The sequence below is a fragment of the Glycine max genome, chromosome 18 (assembly GCF_000004515.6).
Source record: "Glycine max cultivar Williams 82 chromosome 18, Glycine_max_v4.0, whole genome shotgun sequence".
Classification (NCBI taxonomy): Eukaryota; Viridiplantae; Streptophyta; class Magnoliopsida; order Fabales; family Fabaceae; genus Glycine; species Glycine max.
In genome coordinates, this window is record NC_038254.2 from 2335137 (window position 1) to 2350390 (window position 15254).

At 31.2% G+C, this 15254-nt stretch overlaps 2 protein-coding genes and 1 pseudogene across 3 annotated transcripts; all 3 read right to left on the reverse strand.

Moving 5' to 3' along the window:
- Positions 1-353: 353 nt before the first annotated feature.
- LOC100793529 (L10-interacting MYB domain-containing protein) lies at positions 354-3559 on the reverse strand. Of its 2 annotated transcripts, none has more exons than XM_006601905.3 (5): positions 3413-3559; positions 2593-2941; positions 1955-2491; positions 1299-1871; positions 354-1054 (listed from the first exon to the last, which is right to left on the reverse strand). In XM_006601905.3, the coding sequence occupies exons 2-5, from the start codon at positions 2905-2907 to the stop codon at positions 581-583; spliced, it is 1899 nt and encodes a 632-aa protein (XP_006601968.1). In that variant the 5' UTR covers positions 2908-2941; positions 3413-3559; the 3' UTR covers positions 354-580. The 2 variants fall into 2 exon arrangements, with proteins under 2 accessions (XP_006601968.1, XP_040867951.1); XM_041012017.1 differs by having other exon boundaries at positions 2593-2927; positions 3413-3541.
- Positions 3560-4553: 994 nt separating this feature from the next.
- LOC100794051 (uncharacterized) lies at positions 4554-9643 on the reverse strand (annotated as a pseudogene).
- A 123-nt stretch (positions 9644-9766) lies between these two features.
- Positions 9767-13363, reverse strand: LOC732658 (endoglucanase 1). Its single transcript, XM_003552509.5, has 7 exons — positions 13051-13363; positions 12754-12963; positions 12188-12388; positions 11991-12083; positions 11582-11743; positions 11272-11383; positions 9767-10448 (listed from the first exon to the last, which is right to left on the reverse strand). Exons 1-7 carry the CDS (start codon positions 13282-13284, stop codon positions 9946-9948), a joined length of 1515 nt encoding a protein of 504 aa, XP_003552557.1. The 5' UTR covers positions 13285-13363; the 3' UTR covers positions 9767-9945.
- Positions 13364-15254: the final 1891 nt, after the last annotated feature.

The window sequence follows — 15254 nt, forward strand, 5'->3', positions numbered from 1 at the left end:
AGTGGCCATAAAAAATATTTGGAAGTTACTGGAATTTCAGGAAATTACTGAAATACTCGTAATCATGTTCCTTTGGAATGTCTAATGATCACGCTTAAATTATGGAACTAAACCTCGATGATGAAAAACATACTACAAGGTCCTGCAACTTAAAATAATAATGAGACTTCAAATGTCTATAAACTCAAAGTTGCACAAACGTGGTTCCCTATTTAACTTTTTTCACCATTTGGCTTTTTTTCTTCTTTCACAAAAAAAAGAAAAAGTTGACATGAGGTTGCAATTTGCAAATAATAGTATCTGACTGGTTTAAAATCAAAGGCAAATGGAAAAGTAACTGCAACAAAATAACGTCAAAATAATATTAAGAGATTCCTCTTCTATTTATCAGCCATTACATTAATGCGTCAATAGTTATTGATATACATTTTTAAGCTTCCAAGTGCAGTCACGTTTGGGAAATCACCCCCTGAAAAGTTATATCATCGTCATATTGTAAGGAACAGACCATTGCCTAAGCACACCACATTCTATGAAGAACTACAAACTAAAAAAAAAACTATGCAAGTATGACAAAACCCTAGACTGGAGGTGGACCACAAGACTGAAGCCGCTGCAACCACGAGATCCTCAGATTAGGCGTTTTCAACTGCAGAAAAATTTCCCTATATTCCTGCTTAAGGAATACATCTAAAGCAAACATGTAGAGATCACTTCCTTGCTCTATTTCTTCCATTCTATCAAGGCATTCAATGCATTCACCGATACTATAATTGCGTTTACCTTCAGTTGATGAAACTGCACTAGCATTCTTCTGAATACTCACACCATTTCTTGACGCAACAACATCACAATGACATTCAGTTTTCTCGTCGAAGTTGTCTGTATCAGGCTCTTTTATGTGTAAAGGGAAAGTAACAACACTATCGTCACTTTTCCTTTGTTGCACAGCAGGTTCAGTCTCTCCAGTAACAGTAGTTCCATTAAAGATGGTTTCCAATTGGTCAGTGAATTTTAGTTCCTTATAGCGAAATTGTGCAGCTTCTGGATTTTCCTGCACCAAAACCACTAATGTGAGATGAGTTAAAGTGGAAATCATGAACTTCTATAATGGTGTGTTTGGTAGAGAGGAGAGAAATAATCTTGAAGAGAAATTTTGTACTTTTTTTGGGACCCACACCTTTTACACTCTACTTTAAAAAAAATCTCTTCTATTTCCATCCTCTAAACCAAACACACCCTAAGATTTGGAAACTTGCATGGACTACAAATTAGATGCACTAAGCAATTTAACATACCTGTAAATAGTTGGTCCAATCTTCTTCACTAGCCTCAAACTTCTGGTCAGATGGATCCCATTTCATGTAACTGGTGCCAATAAGCTTACACCAGGTTCTCCATTGTTCCTTGGTAGAATCCCAGTGATTCTTAAGTTGTAGTCTACCATAATTCACACCAGTTTTTGCATAAAATGATTCCATAATGTTCTTCCAACCTTCCTTTGTAAAATGTGTCCCAGGCTTATTCCCCTTTAATGTCTCTTGCATACATAGATCAACAAAGATCTTGTGCAGTGTAGGAGTCCACGTGGCTTTGACCTTGGTATATGATGAACTGGACATGCTCTGCTCACTTGGAATTGTACTGATTGGGATGGCATTAACCATAATGGCACTCTTTAATCCACAATCCCGACCAACATTCCTGCGTTTCTTCTCACGCTCTTTTCCACGCAATGTAGCTGAAGCATCATTCTGCCTCTTAAGCCTTGTTATCATTTCCTCAGTTGGCATAGCTCCATCAAAGATGACGTTTAATTTGTCAGAAAACTGGAGTTCCTTAAACCGAAATTGTGCAGCTTCTGGGAATGCCTGTGACAAAATGACTTCATTACTATTAAATCAAAGAAGATCTATTACAACATTGAATGAATATTAATAATTACCCTGAATACCTTTATACAATTGTGCCAGTCTTCCTCAGAAGCACCAAAAGTATTGGTTTGGGGGTCCCATTTCATGTTGTCATCACCAGTCAACTTAGCCCAGATTTTCCATAGTTTCCGGGTTGAATCATAGTGATTCTTAATTTGTTTTTTGTCATATCTCATACCAGTCTTTGCATTAAAGGATCCAACAATATTCCTCCAGCCCTCCTTGGTAAAATGCGTCGCAGACTTGTTCCCCTTCAATGTTTCTTCGATGCATAAGTCAACAAACATTTTATGGTATGCAGGTGACCAAGAAGCTTTTGGTGTTGGCGAATAGTCAACCACAATCGTACTATCTAATTCACAATCCCTATCAAAATTCTTGCGTTTCTTCTCTCGCTCTCTTCCACACAAGGGAGATGTAGTTGAAGAATCATTCTGCCACTTGAGACTGGCCCACCTTTTCACTTCCTCAATTCGATTCCCTCCATCAAAGATGATATCCAGTTTGTCTTTAAACTGGATTTCCTTAGACTGAAACTGGGCAGCTTCTGGAATTGCCTGTGACAACATGGCTTCATTATTATTGATATGGAACCATGAAGATGTATATTACAATCTTGGATGAACATTAATAATAAATTAAAAATTACTATCCATACCTTTACATAATTTTGCCAGTCTTCCTCGGAAGCACCAAATGCCCCCGTTTCTGGATCCCACTTCATGTTGCTATCTTCAGTCAACTTGACCCAGACTTTCCATAGTTTTCTGGTAGAATCATAGTGATTCTTAAACTGCTTCTTGTCATATCTCACACCAGTCTTCGCATAAAAGGATCCAACAATGTTCCTCCAACCTGCCTTGGTAATTCGTGTTGACCCGGGCTCATTCTTCAGCATTTCTCCAAGGCATAAATCAACAAATACTCTATGGAACCCAGGTGTCCAAGTGGCTTTTGAAGCTGGATTGGACATCCTTGTACCATGAAAATGTTCTGCTATTTTTTACCTGCAATTAGCTAGTAAGTAATCCTTATTTTCAATTCCCCCATTTGTATCCCTACCAATCACACCCCAAACAATAATAATATCTTGCCAAGACTAACGGCAATAACTATTAACACATGAAAAAAATGACATTAAAACTAAAATAACTCTTGAGTGGGTACAATTGTACAAACCCTTTTTTCCTAAGAGGAAAAATTTTACAAATTTGACAAAAAAAAAACAATTTTCCAACCTCAAATGGAGGCTCTGAGCCATGATATCTAAGATATACCTACATGCACGTGCATGCTCAGCTTATAGAATGAATCAAAGTATGGGGGAAAAGGGGTTTCAGTAATAATGGGACTAAAATTTAAAGAAAGATTCATTAAAAGCATTGAATTGGTACTGTCTTTGCATGCACGATGAGGTATAAGAGTCGAAAGGATAAGAGGGAGTTAGAGCGAAGACGCGAAGAGGCGAAGTGTTATACCTGAAGTTCAAGGACAATGCTGCATTAGGAATAAACGTGAATTTGATCGTCGTAAGCGCTTCCGAAACTCAATACTCGAGATATTAATGTTTGTTCTTTCTTTTTCCCCTGCGATTAGCTTCTGAAACCTTCTCTCATTTATGATTTATTGTTTTGTTTGGTTATGATTATTATTATAAACGGAGTCCATAATTAAATGGGCCTAAAGTCAGCTCTGTTCACAACCCAAGTTAAGAGAGCCCAATGTATTTTGTCAACTTTCTATTGACAAAAAAAAAACCAATATTTTCTTTAAGAGCTAGACATTACGAATGTTTTAAACTAGTATAGTATTTTGTTTTTATCTTGGCCATGTCTGAAATTTTGTTGTCTTTATTGATAAAATAGGTTATGTACTGAAAGTAAAATGTTTTTATACTTTCATTATTGTATATAATAAGTTTATTGATTTTATGATAATTATATTAAAAATTTAAAAATTATATCATTGTTTATTATGATTGAATGAGAGTATAAAGTTATTTTACACTATGAGTGCATCACCATTAAACTCATTAATTAAATATAAAAACTTAACATGACTTAAAATTAAAAAATATATTTCTATTTAATTGTAATTAATTAATTGTGTGGTTGTTTATGTGTTTTTTTTTAACTTTTATCATTTTAGTATAACAATATTATTACGATATATTTTATATATCTATTAAATAATTTAAATAAAATGTAAACCATTGTGATTAATATATGATACCATCAAGTTATAAATCTTTTTCGCTAAAAAAAAGTTATAAATCTTTTCTATATTTGTCCATCAGAAAGTATCTAAATTATCAAGTTAAGCTGTACTACAAAATAAATTAGTTATGAATGATTAGTGTATGCAAGAGTTTGTTTTCCTTTGTTAGGCCAAGGAAGCTATATCGCGAACAATTTGATAAACCATTGTGGCAAGCCAACGTCATCTTCTTTATGATACTTCCATCCAAATTAAATTAAATTTAAACCAATAAATTGTTTTTTAGAAGGACATAAGAGTAGTCATATATTAGATACCAGAGTTGTTACAATGTAACTTATTTATGAGTCTTTATAACGAGCTCAATAGTGTAGTCCGAAGCTTTGAAGACTAGTAAAAATCTCATTTTGTGTAACTAACGTTTTCAGCCTTCTGCAAGCTGCAGTTAGATTAGAAAAAACAGTAAGTATATGGTACGTACTTCATAGCAGCCAAAAGTGATGACTATATACATGTTTAATTAATTTAGTTTAGTTTAGAAATGTAATCATTTATTAGCTTATTTGGATAAATTAAGTTTGTGAAAAGTAAATGATTATTTTTTAACAATATATCTACATGGTAGAAGAATATGTTGACATTTATTATGATAGATAAGTACCTCCATGGAGTGGGAGAAATCATGGGAGGCTTGACGAAATGACAACGATTGGGAATGACCATTGCAGTTTTGGGATCAACGCCAAATTTCTTAAAGGCATCGGAAGCAAAGATATATATAGCATGCAAGCAAGTGATGCTAACCTTTTCAAGGTCTTTGTAACACTGTAAAGAAAGAAACAAGAGTCTTCACATCTTGATCTTGTACAACCTCTTTACAATGAAGAAGCTCCTTTTCTGTCAATTTTTCCAGTGTGCTCAACTTTCCGCATGGACCATGCTTATTGTGTTTAGAAGGATACACATTACTATGGTCCTTGTGTTTAAATTCACAATACTCTGGACTATAGTCTATAGTCGTATTCAGCAACAACCACAGTAAAAAGCAGCAGGACCAACTCAATAAACTTAATCACCATAATTAAAATCAATTTGATTCCTTTATTTTTTAAGTGTTCAAACTTGGAATACAACTCACATAAATTGTCTAACACTATGCTCTATATATAAACAATCAACCATACTCTATATAAATTTTGTATTCTTTGAATATAAAAACCATGTTTAGATTCTTATTTTTTTAGTCAATAAACAAATTATTTTCATTAATTTAAATAAGAATCAAGTCCTAAATCTTTAGTGGTTAAATTTTCATTTAAGGAACAATACTTATCAAATAAAAAGTCAAATACATACATAATAAACATAAAAATTTATCCAACGTATTATATTTCATCGTAAATCACAATTTGGTCAAATTTATAACAAGTCAAATTTATAACAACATCTTCATGTTTACAAAAATAATCTTAAGTTTTCTAAAAATGAAAATTTCCTTTAGTTGTTAACTTTTTACTTGAGAAGTAATACTTATTAAATAAAAGTCAAATAGATAATAAAAAATTATTCAAAATCTAAAATTTCATCGTAAAATCACAATTCAGTCAAAATTATACAGTCAAAATAATCTCAAGTTTTCTAAAAATGCAAATATTGAATATACTTGCGACTTTGACTTGGGCTATAATTTTGACCAAATTATAATTTATGATAGGAAATTTGATAAAACTTTTATCAATTTTTCTATCATGTTCCTTAAATAAATGCTAAACTACCGTTATTATTATAATTTTCAATTTACGATAAACAAATATTTTAAATTTTAGAAAAAATGAGATTATTTTGACTTGTGATATAATTTTGACCAATTTGATTTATGATGAAATTTAATATTTGAACATTTTTTCACCTGTGGTATAATTTTGATCAAATTTTGATTTATGATGAAATTTATTTAAGAAATATGATAGGAAAATTGACAAAAGTTTATTATGCTTGCGATTCGGATTAATTTTAAACATGAAAACTAAAAATCAAATCAAATAAACAAATGTGATTGCTTTTAATTTTTTAGTTTTTCTAATTAAAAATTTATTATTGTGGTGTTTTTGCATGCCTCTTGTTTAACAAAAAACAAGAATTTATTCAATTTTCGAAACTTTATAAATTTGTAGTGGTTTAAATTGGTTTTTGAACACTACTAGTAAGTATGTAAATTAAAATATTCATAAAAGTAAAAAAGAAAATGCATATGAATTTTTTATTCTTTTAAATACATAGATAAATAGAAAGAAACGTTTAAAAAGACTGCCAAACTTTCTTTCTTATTTTGTTGAATGAAGTCATACTTTCGTTATCCACACTTTAATTAACTGTGAAAATTAACGAATAAAAAATTGACTATGTATTTTGTTTAAAATACTATTGAAAGTTCTTTTATAAAAATATTAATTACAAACATATATAATTATAAAATATTACAAACAGTACAATAAACTTCCGTAGTAATAAATAGTTAAAATTTTAAGTTTTAGTATTTTTCAAAAATCTATTAAAAATCTCTTTAAAAACTATTAAAATATTAATTACATTAATTAGTTGTAATTATAAAATCAGTATTAGTTATACAATTTAAAAAGACAACAAATACCTATTCACCTAATCTTTAGAATCAAATTTTTGAAAAGGTTATAAAATTAATAAATGTAAATATTGTTTTAATCCAATAATATTAAAAGAAACTAGAACATGAAAATAATTAAATTTCTTGTTTTGAAAAAAAAGTAAAACAATTAAATTCGTGTGCAATGTTACTTTTATCATAATATATTTTTTATGTATTATTTTTTTAACTTTACCTCTATTATTATTTTCTCTCATTTATGGTTAGTATATATTAAGATTTAAGAGTTTTCATAATTAGGTTTAAATCAGTTTTAAAGTAAACAATCATTTAATCCAATCAATCATAAAAAAATTTGATTCAGCTTGTATTAGTTCAAGAACTATATCAATTTTTTCTTTAAAAAAATAGATGAATAAAAACCATTGAAAAACAACAGAATAAGCAAAAAGTCAAGTAAACTATACAACCAAGAATTTTAATTAAAATCCTGATTAATTGTGAATGATCAGTGTATGCACAAGATTGTTTTATGCAGCTAGGCCAAGGAAGTTATATCTCGAATAATTCAACAAAGCATTGTCACCAACCAACGTCATCTCTTCTTTAATCTTTATGATACTCATTCAAATAAAGTTAAATTTAAAACAACCAAGAAGTTGTGTTTTAGAAGGACGTCAAAACTACTTTATACTAGATTATAAAGTTGTTGCAACTTAACTTTTTATGAGCCTCTAATGAGCTTAAATACACAAAACACAACACTCTATAGCGTAGCGTGAAGATTTGAAGCCTTTTAGAAATTTCATGTCAACGTTCTCAGCATTTTATCAACTGCAATTAGATTACAGAAAACAATGAGAATAAGCATATGGTACATCGGTACTTTATGGCAGCTAAACGTGATGACTTAGTTTATTTTAGAAAATAAATTATTATTCTTCATAAATATATCTATATACTATAATAGTAGTATTTTGGCATTTATAATAGATAGGTACCTTCATGGAATAGGAGAAATCTCGGGAGGGTAGGCGAAATAGCTAGCAATTTGGGGATCAACATCAACTTCCTCGAAGGCATATGAAGAGAAGATAGCATGCAAACAAGGGATGCAGACCTTTGTGAGAGCCTTGCAACTCTGAAGAAATAGGAACCTTCACATCTAATTATTGTTCAAAAGATATGCAAAACTATCATCATCGATTCGTTTAAGAGAATATGCAGGACTATCATCATTTTTTTCAAAAGGATATGCAAGACTATCATCCTCATGTTTGGGGAATACACAGGATTATCATCATCGTGTTTGAGAGGATATGTAGGACTATCATCGTCGTGTTCAGGAGGATACGTGGGATTATGATCATCGTGTTTAGGAGGATATGTGGAACTATCATTCTTGTGTTCAAGAGGATACATGAGACTATCTTTGTCATGCTCAGAAGGATATGTTGGACTATCAACGTTTCATTCAGAAAAATATACAAGACTATTGTCATTTTGTTTAGGAGGATATGTAGGACTATTGTCATTGTCTTTAGAAAGATATGTAGGACTATCGTTGTTGTGTTCAGAAGACTAAACAATATTATAATCCTTGTGTTTAGAAGTACACTCGAGGTCATGGTCGTATTCAGCAACGACCACATTGATCAAAAGCAGCATGAACAATCCAACAAACTTACTTGTCATGAATAAATTCTATTTGATTTTTTTTTTAAGTAGCTTCAAGCTTGGAATGAAACTCACAAAAATTGCCTACCACAATATTCTATATATATTCTGAGAATTAGTGAAATAAACAAGCTAGTGAAGTCACCAATAAATAAAAAAGGTCAAATACATATTAAAAAATGTACTCAACTTTTCCATTTATGTAATAATACTTATTAAATGAAAAGTCAAATGTATATTCAAAAAATTAATATATCAATTTGCTCTAGAATTGCAAATATATGTTCATAATAAATTGAACAATATTATAATGACTTTAGGTTAATTTTATTTCAGCAATATGATAGGAATATTTATAAAAATTTAATATGCTTGCGATTTGATTTAATTTTGAACATGGAAACTAAAATCAAACTAAACATAGAACAACATAGAGGGAGACAGAGAGCGACATCAAGGGAGACAGAGTCGTGAGTGAGAGCTTCAACGAGCGTTTTCAAGAAAAAAAATTCAAATTCCTTAGATTTTGAGAGAATATAAAATTCTAACATTTTAACTAATTGAAATACTTTGTAAAAATATTAGAATTTAAATTCCTTTTTAAATATTGTATCCAAACAATATATTTTTCTATGAAACAATTTAAATTCCATAAAAAAATGAATTATCTTGTTAAATATTATCATCCAAATATACGGTAAGGGTTCTATTTAAACTATTAGGTAACAAAAATTCTAGGTCCCAGCAAAATAAAAATATTCAAATTGATAAAAACAGTCACAGATACGTTTCACGCGCGGGTAAACTCTATTTTACAGACTACTCGTGAACTTTACTGCCGAAGGTTTGGAAGTGCCAGGGGTTGATTCACGGGCTAAGGGACTGCCACTAAAACTTAATATGTTGTTACCTACGATAACCAAGGTTATTTTATTTAATCCTTTGATTGAGAAAAATCTCAATGATTCTCTATACTAAATTCTTTGAAGGAGATAAAAGGTTATTTTGATGGTGATAAGAGAAAGAAAGTGAAAAGAGATTATGAGTTGGAATTTTTTAGTTAACAAAAAAACTAACAAATTAATAAATAATATTTGTTGAAATTTATCTTCTTGGGTAATCAATGTTGCACTATTTTTCTATTTGAAAGTTTAACGTACCCAAATGCGTTGTTCGAAATGGCCTGCATTTGCAGATTAGCAAAGCAAGCATAGCATCAGTGGCAGCATTGGTTACGTGTAGAAGGTGATTCATGCACACACGCACAAAAAAGGATGTATGGGAGAAGAAACAAACAATTCTTCACTAATAAACATCACTTTTGATGGAAACGTAAACATTCATCAAGGATGAAGGAACTAACAAACAGCCTAACACCAAGCATACAAGCATTAATGATAGGCAACAAGGTTTTTTAAGTGTCTGCAACCACATTTGGAACGGCATTGGTCGATATTGAAAACTTGATTATAGGTGGATTATTAATTCCTAATCCTAATAGGTTGTTGGTGGGTTGGCAGAGAAATAGGCAAGAGCACCTACAAACGGCGCATTGATGTATGTTGCTGGCTCAGACTGCTGATAGTTATGTCGATCATCAGAGAAGTTGTCATTGTTATCAGGACCACCTACGATGGCTCCAACAAGGATATTAGGGTTGGGCGAGGCAGAATGGAAAAACTGAAAGCCGTCGTTGCATGAAATGTGTTGAGTGTGTGCGTGGATGGAAGGCAGAGAGGAACCCCTGTGGTGGATATGCTTTGGATACCTCTCTCCAAAACCCACCATATAAGACATCTTTGTTGGATTGTTGCCCAGAATGTAGTCCACTTGTGCTTTAGCTAGTGTTACTAGGTTTTCGCCCGTGACTGCTGAAGTCCCACATCGAACTACATTACCGCCGTTTGTGTTCAGATATTTGGCGTATGTCAAGAGAAGGAAGCTAGTTGATGTTACGTACTGCAAATTGCTCTCGCTCCCTTTGTACAGAAGCCCCCCTTCAAAATTTCATTTCATAGTTTCTGGAAAATTAGTCTCATAAATTGTAACCAAAAATTCTTCATAAGATAAAAGTTACTATGGTGTTTGACGCTAATTCGAAGATGAAAAACTAAGTTTAGTCAAAAGTTGTTAATTAAGTTAAATTATTGAGTTAGAAATATTTGGAGAAAAAAATGTTGGTGAAATAATTTATAAAACGTATAAATGTAAAGTAAGATAATAAAAAATATGTTTAAATAAATTTTATATGTTTTATATTTTGTATATAAAAAATATACTTTTGGGTAGTTACAGCTCGAACTCTTGTAATTTTTTTCTTCAAAACTCAAATATTTTACTATAAATAATATAATATTAAATAAAGCAATGAATGAGATATTTTATGAAAGTATTGAGAGTAAAAGTGAGATAAAATAATAATAATAATAATAATAATAATAATAATAATAATAATAATAATAATAATAATAATAATAATAATAACTTGTAAGTTCAAAGTTTAAACAGTACTTCTAATAGCATATAAAAGCATTAAGTCAGCGAGATAATTAAATTGATTTATCATCAAATACTTTTTAGTTGGGTTAACTATACAATTAAGTTATAAAATAAAGAATTAAGTATCTTTTATAATTTAATATTTTTTTATTTTTGTAAAATTACTTTTTTTTATCTCTACAAATTATGTTTATTTTATTTTTTTACTTTTTGTTTTAAAATTTTGCAGAATACCACACTTATTTTTTTCTCTTTGACTTTTTCAATAAATTTTGTCTAACTGCAACTGAACCAAGAGGATAAATAATTCGAATTGCTGACCTCGGGTGTACTGAGCCTGGAAACCGGGTGTTCCCGACATTAGCGAACAAATGTAATTGTCTGCATGTGCCTTATATAGTTGGAACTCTTCAGAATTTTCCTCTAGGAATTCCTATCGTCGTGTCCGTGCAAAAATAAACCTTTTAAGTGATACATATATACATGTGTGATGGCATTTAGCGTCTAAAAAAATGAATTGAGATTCTCTTCTAACTTCAAAACTTATTTTTATACAAGTTATTTTATTTAATTTCTTCAAAAGCTAAAACTGAAATAATATATAACTCGATTTTAACTTCCAAAAGGGTACCTTGGAAAGCAGGATTTTTGTTCCAGGTCGCTTGTCATCCCAACTGAATGTGTAACCATCATCATCAGCCCCTAATATGTGGCCATTGGATTGTATATATTGTATATAAGTGTTAATTCCTGATGCTTTATAAATCCATGATGCACCCCACAGAAGCTCATCCTATTTACAACATGTTTAATTAGAAGCCATGCATATCAAGGCCTCCCAACAGAAAAGAGTAATATATAGGATCTTTTAGTTCACATACGTGACCTTTTTTACTTTAAAAAATTAATACCAAATGTTTGTAGGCATAAAGTTCAAGCTTTAGTTATTTTATTCATTGGTCGATCCTAAATCATATTAACGGGCTATGTTTCTAACTATAATTTAATTAATAATTAAGTTGAAGGTATATATGTCTTACATGGTATCCAGAGTAAGAGCAGTAGAATGGACAGACAACCGAATTAAGAGAATCACTATAAGAACCCCTGTAACGGTCTGCAAAATTGAATACCTGCAAAGTAACATTCATATGATTAGAAAATGAAGAGTACACAACACTTAGCAATGCAAGAAATGAAAATGGGGGAACAGTTTATTTATTTATATATGTATTACTTTGATGGCTGCTTGAAGCAATTTGGAGGAATAGCTTGGATCTGAATCTCTGAATACTATTGAAGAAGCAGCCAATGCAGCTGCCGTCTCTGCTGCTACATCCGAACCTGGGTTTGTAGCTGATACTTTATACACGTTGCGTGGAGTGTCCATATCTTCAGCCCTTTCCCAGCACCTATGATCCATGTTCGGCTCTCCTACCTGCATTAATTAATTAACCTCTTTGTTCATTTCTATCAAATTTTTTTCATGACTTTTCTTAGAGATTTCACGTCAACAATGATATATCTAAACATAAAGTATATAAAAATAGACAACCCTTATCTTATGAACTAGTTTTTTAAGTAAAATTAGGCTCGAGTTTAAATTATAATATTGTTAGACTTATCAAACCACCTGTAAATGAAACTTTTATGTTCAATACGTCTAATTCTCAACGTCTATATTATCATTTGGGATTGAGTTTAACTTAAACTCAAATTTTAAGGATTTTAGCTTGTTCTATCCATGCTAGCACTATGATATGATAATGATTTATGTAAGGCAGTTAAATTAAGTTTGCTCACTTGGACATATAATGTGTCAGGGGTGGTGGTGGCTGCCTTAAGAAGGTAATCCGTGCTCCAACGAATAGCAGCTCTGGCATTTTCAAGTTGGTCCTGCATTGAGCTTCCAAATTCAATCACACTCCATGCTAACAATGTAGTGGTAAAGGCCATTGGCAACCCAAACTTGACGTTGTCTCCAGCATCATAATAACCGCCTACTAAGTCCACCTGAATAACAAGAATATTAATCATGATTAAACTGTATGTGAGCAAAATTAATCAGTTTAATTTTCAATTTTACATATATGTATATACATGATAGGAAGAGCCATCGGACAATCCAGAATCTCCCCTCCATGTTTGTTGCTGGTTGGAAGGCAATTTCCCAGATCGTTGTCCCTCGAAGAAGAGAATGGATTTCTCAAGAGCCTCATGGTACTCTTGCGACGTGAAAGCTAAGCTTAGCTGACCAAACGAAGAACATAGTATAAAGAACAGAAACTGTAACATTAGTGAAAATGTGGTGACTGAAGCCATCCCTTTTGGCATGTGCGCTTCTTTCTTTAACTGACACACAGAATTAGAGGCTTCAGAGAGAATGCAGTGATGGTTTGTTTAAAACGTCCAAATGTATTGTATTTATAAACCTTGAGAAGTAGTAAGTTTGGAGGTTAGTTAACTTGAACAAGCAAGATCAAGTCACGTGGAATTATACTCAATTAATAGTCTAGTCTCCGGTTCAATTTCTAGATATATAGTTATATTTGTATTTGGAGGGAAAATTTTATCATCTATATTAGGGTCTCTTTGAATAAGTTTCTCTAAAAGTACTTTTAGGAAAAACAAATAAGAAAAAAAATATGAAATGAGATTTTTCATAAGTTAAAATGAGTTATTAGTTAATCATTAATTAATTAATAGATGTCATTTTATCTTTTAGAAAAATTATATACAAAAACTTCTACAAATTTAACTAATAAAAAGTTTATTAGAGTAAAATTTGGTCTATTTTAAAAAAGAACACAAGTTAGATAATTTGAGGTTAATGCTGATTGGTCACAGGATCAACTGCGCCAAACCGGGCTAGCAGAAAGTCCAAACATCTGACTTGTTTATTATCCTTGTTATTATTGGATACTTGAGCTGAAAAAACCATTTTCACAAGAAAAAATGCACGTTTTATTAGAATATAGATATAGATGTTACTGTAATTACAATTGGCGTAACTTACGCCAGGAAATTGGACTTGAAACTTGTTAGAAGTTGGGTATATAGGATGCCAAAATTTAAGGCGCAGTATGGAAAACAGTAATTTGTCTGTAGCAAGCAAGTCACGGACACAAAATTAGAGTCACATGAGGGGCAAATCAACCAAGTTGACGGCCACGAGTGAGACCGGTGGAGGTAGGGATGTAGAAAGGTTTGCATGAGAACATTTTTAATGAATATAGAAATGCCTCAGAACCAATCAGAAAAACCATAATATATATCACGTGATAGGGATGTTCACATGAATGGTCAAGGATTCCTGCATTTCTTTCGGTGGGAAGAAGAGAAAAGAAGTGCAGCCTTCTAAATTGCAATGCGTGAAAGAAAGTGATGCGGCATGATTTTGGGTTACCCAATCTAACGCCTCCCTAATTAATTGGATTTCTTTCTGAATTGTGATCGTTTAATCTAGGATTTGGTCGCACTTACTCCTTGCTCTTGTTTATTAAATTCTAAATTTTGAATTTAGATTTTATCATCTGATTCGAGTAATCCTTCAAATTGGTAATTTAACAACAGACTAGTGAATCCATAAATGATTGTAAGTATATAATTAATATTGTAATATTTTTCTTTTATAAAGTACATATATAATTTGTGGTTAGATGCTAATGAAGTTTTAACAGTGATTATATTACCTTTAAGTAATCTCTTGCCATTAATCCAATGGCTCTCTGCCTAACATGATAGGCATATGTAGATGTCTTGGCCTTTGTGGCTTTGTCCATGGATAGCCAGAGAGGTGCTTGGCCCTAGGTGGGGGGATAGCTTTGGCCAGGAGTGTTGGACTATGATTGGAGGGGTTCTTAGCCATATTTTTGGTAGTGGTTTGATCCCTATGGGCACAAAAGGCAATCTCCCTTTTAAGTCTTAAGGCAACTACAAATTTAAGGATCCAATCCAAGATTATGCGTTCAATGTATGGACAATACACAAAATAAATTTTAAAAACAAATTAATAATTATATATTTTATTGATGTAAACTACTACACTATCATTGTCAACCAATCAATAATTATTATAAAACTCAATAAATTAATCATAACAATAATTTATGATTAACTGAAAATATAAATTTATTTTATATTATTAATACATAAATTATTTTCTCATTAAATGTGTAAAATTATGCCATAAATAAAATTTCTATCAAATGAATATTTTTAAATATATCAAATACATTTTAAATTTACAAAAAAAAATTGTATTGTGATACAAAATTATTTTTATTTATTGACCTTTTTATAAA

What these genes read in the sequence shown, in the direction of transcription:
- LOC732658 (XM_003552509.5), bottom strand. Translation starts at nt 13,284, where the DNA reads ATGCCAAAAGGGATGGCTTCAGTCACCACATTTTCACTAATGTTACAG. An exon ending in CTGACACATTATATGTCCAA is followed by an intron (nt 12,389 to 12,753) that starts GTGAGCAAACTT and finishes TAATTAATGCAG; the next exon opens with GTAGGAGAGCCGAACATGGA. An exon ending in TGCTTCAAGCAGCCATCAAA is followed by an intron (nt 12,084 to 12,187) that starts GTAATACATATA and finishes GTTACTTTGCAG; the next exon opens with GTATTCAATTTTGCAGACCG.
- LOC100793529 (XM_006601905.3), bottom strand. Translation starts at nt 2,907, where the DNA reads ATGTCCAATCCAGCTTCAAAAGCCACTTGGACACCTGGGTTCCATAGA. An exon ending in ACTGGCACAATTGTATAAAG is followed by an intron (nt 1,872 to 1,954) that starts GTATTCAGGGTA and finishes ATTTTGTCACAG; the next exon opens with GCATTCCCAGAAGCTGCACA. An exon ending in ATTGGACCAACTATTTACAG is followed by an intron (nt 1,055 to 1,298) that starts GTATGTTAAATT and finishes GTTTTGGTGCAG; the next exon opens with GAAAATCCAGAAGCTGCACA.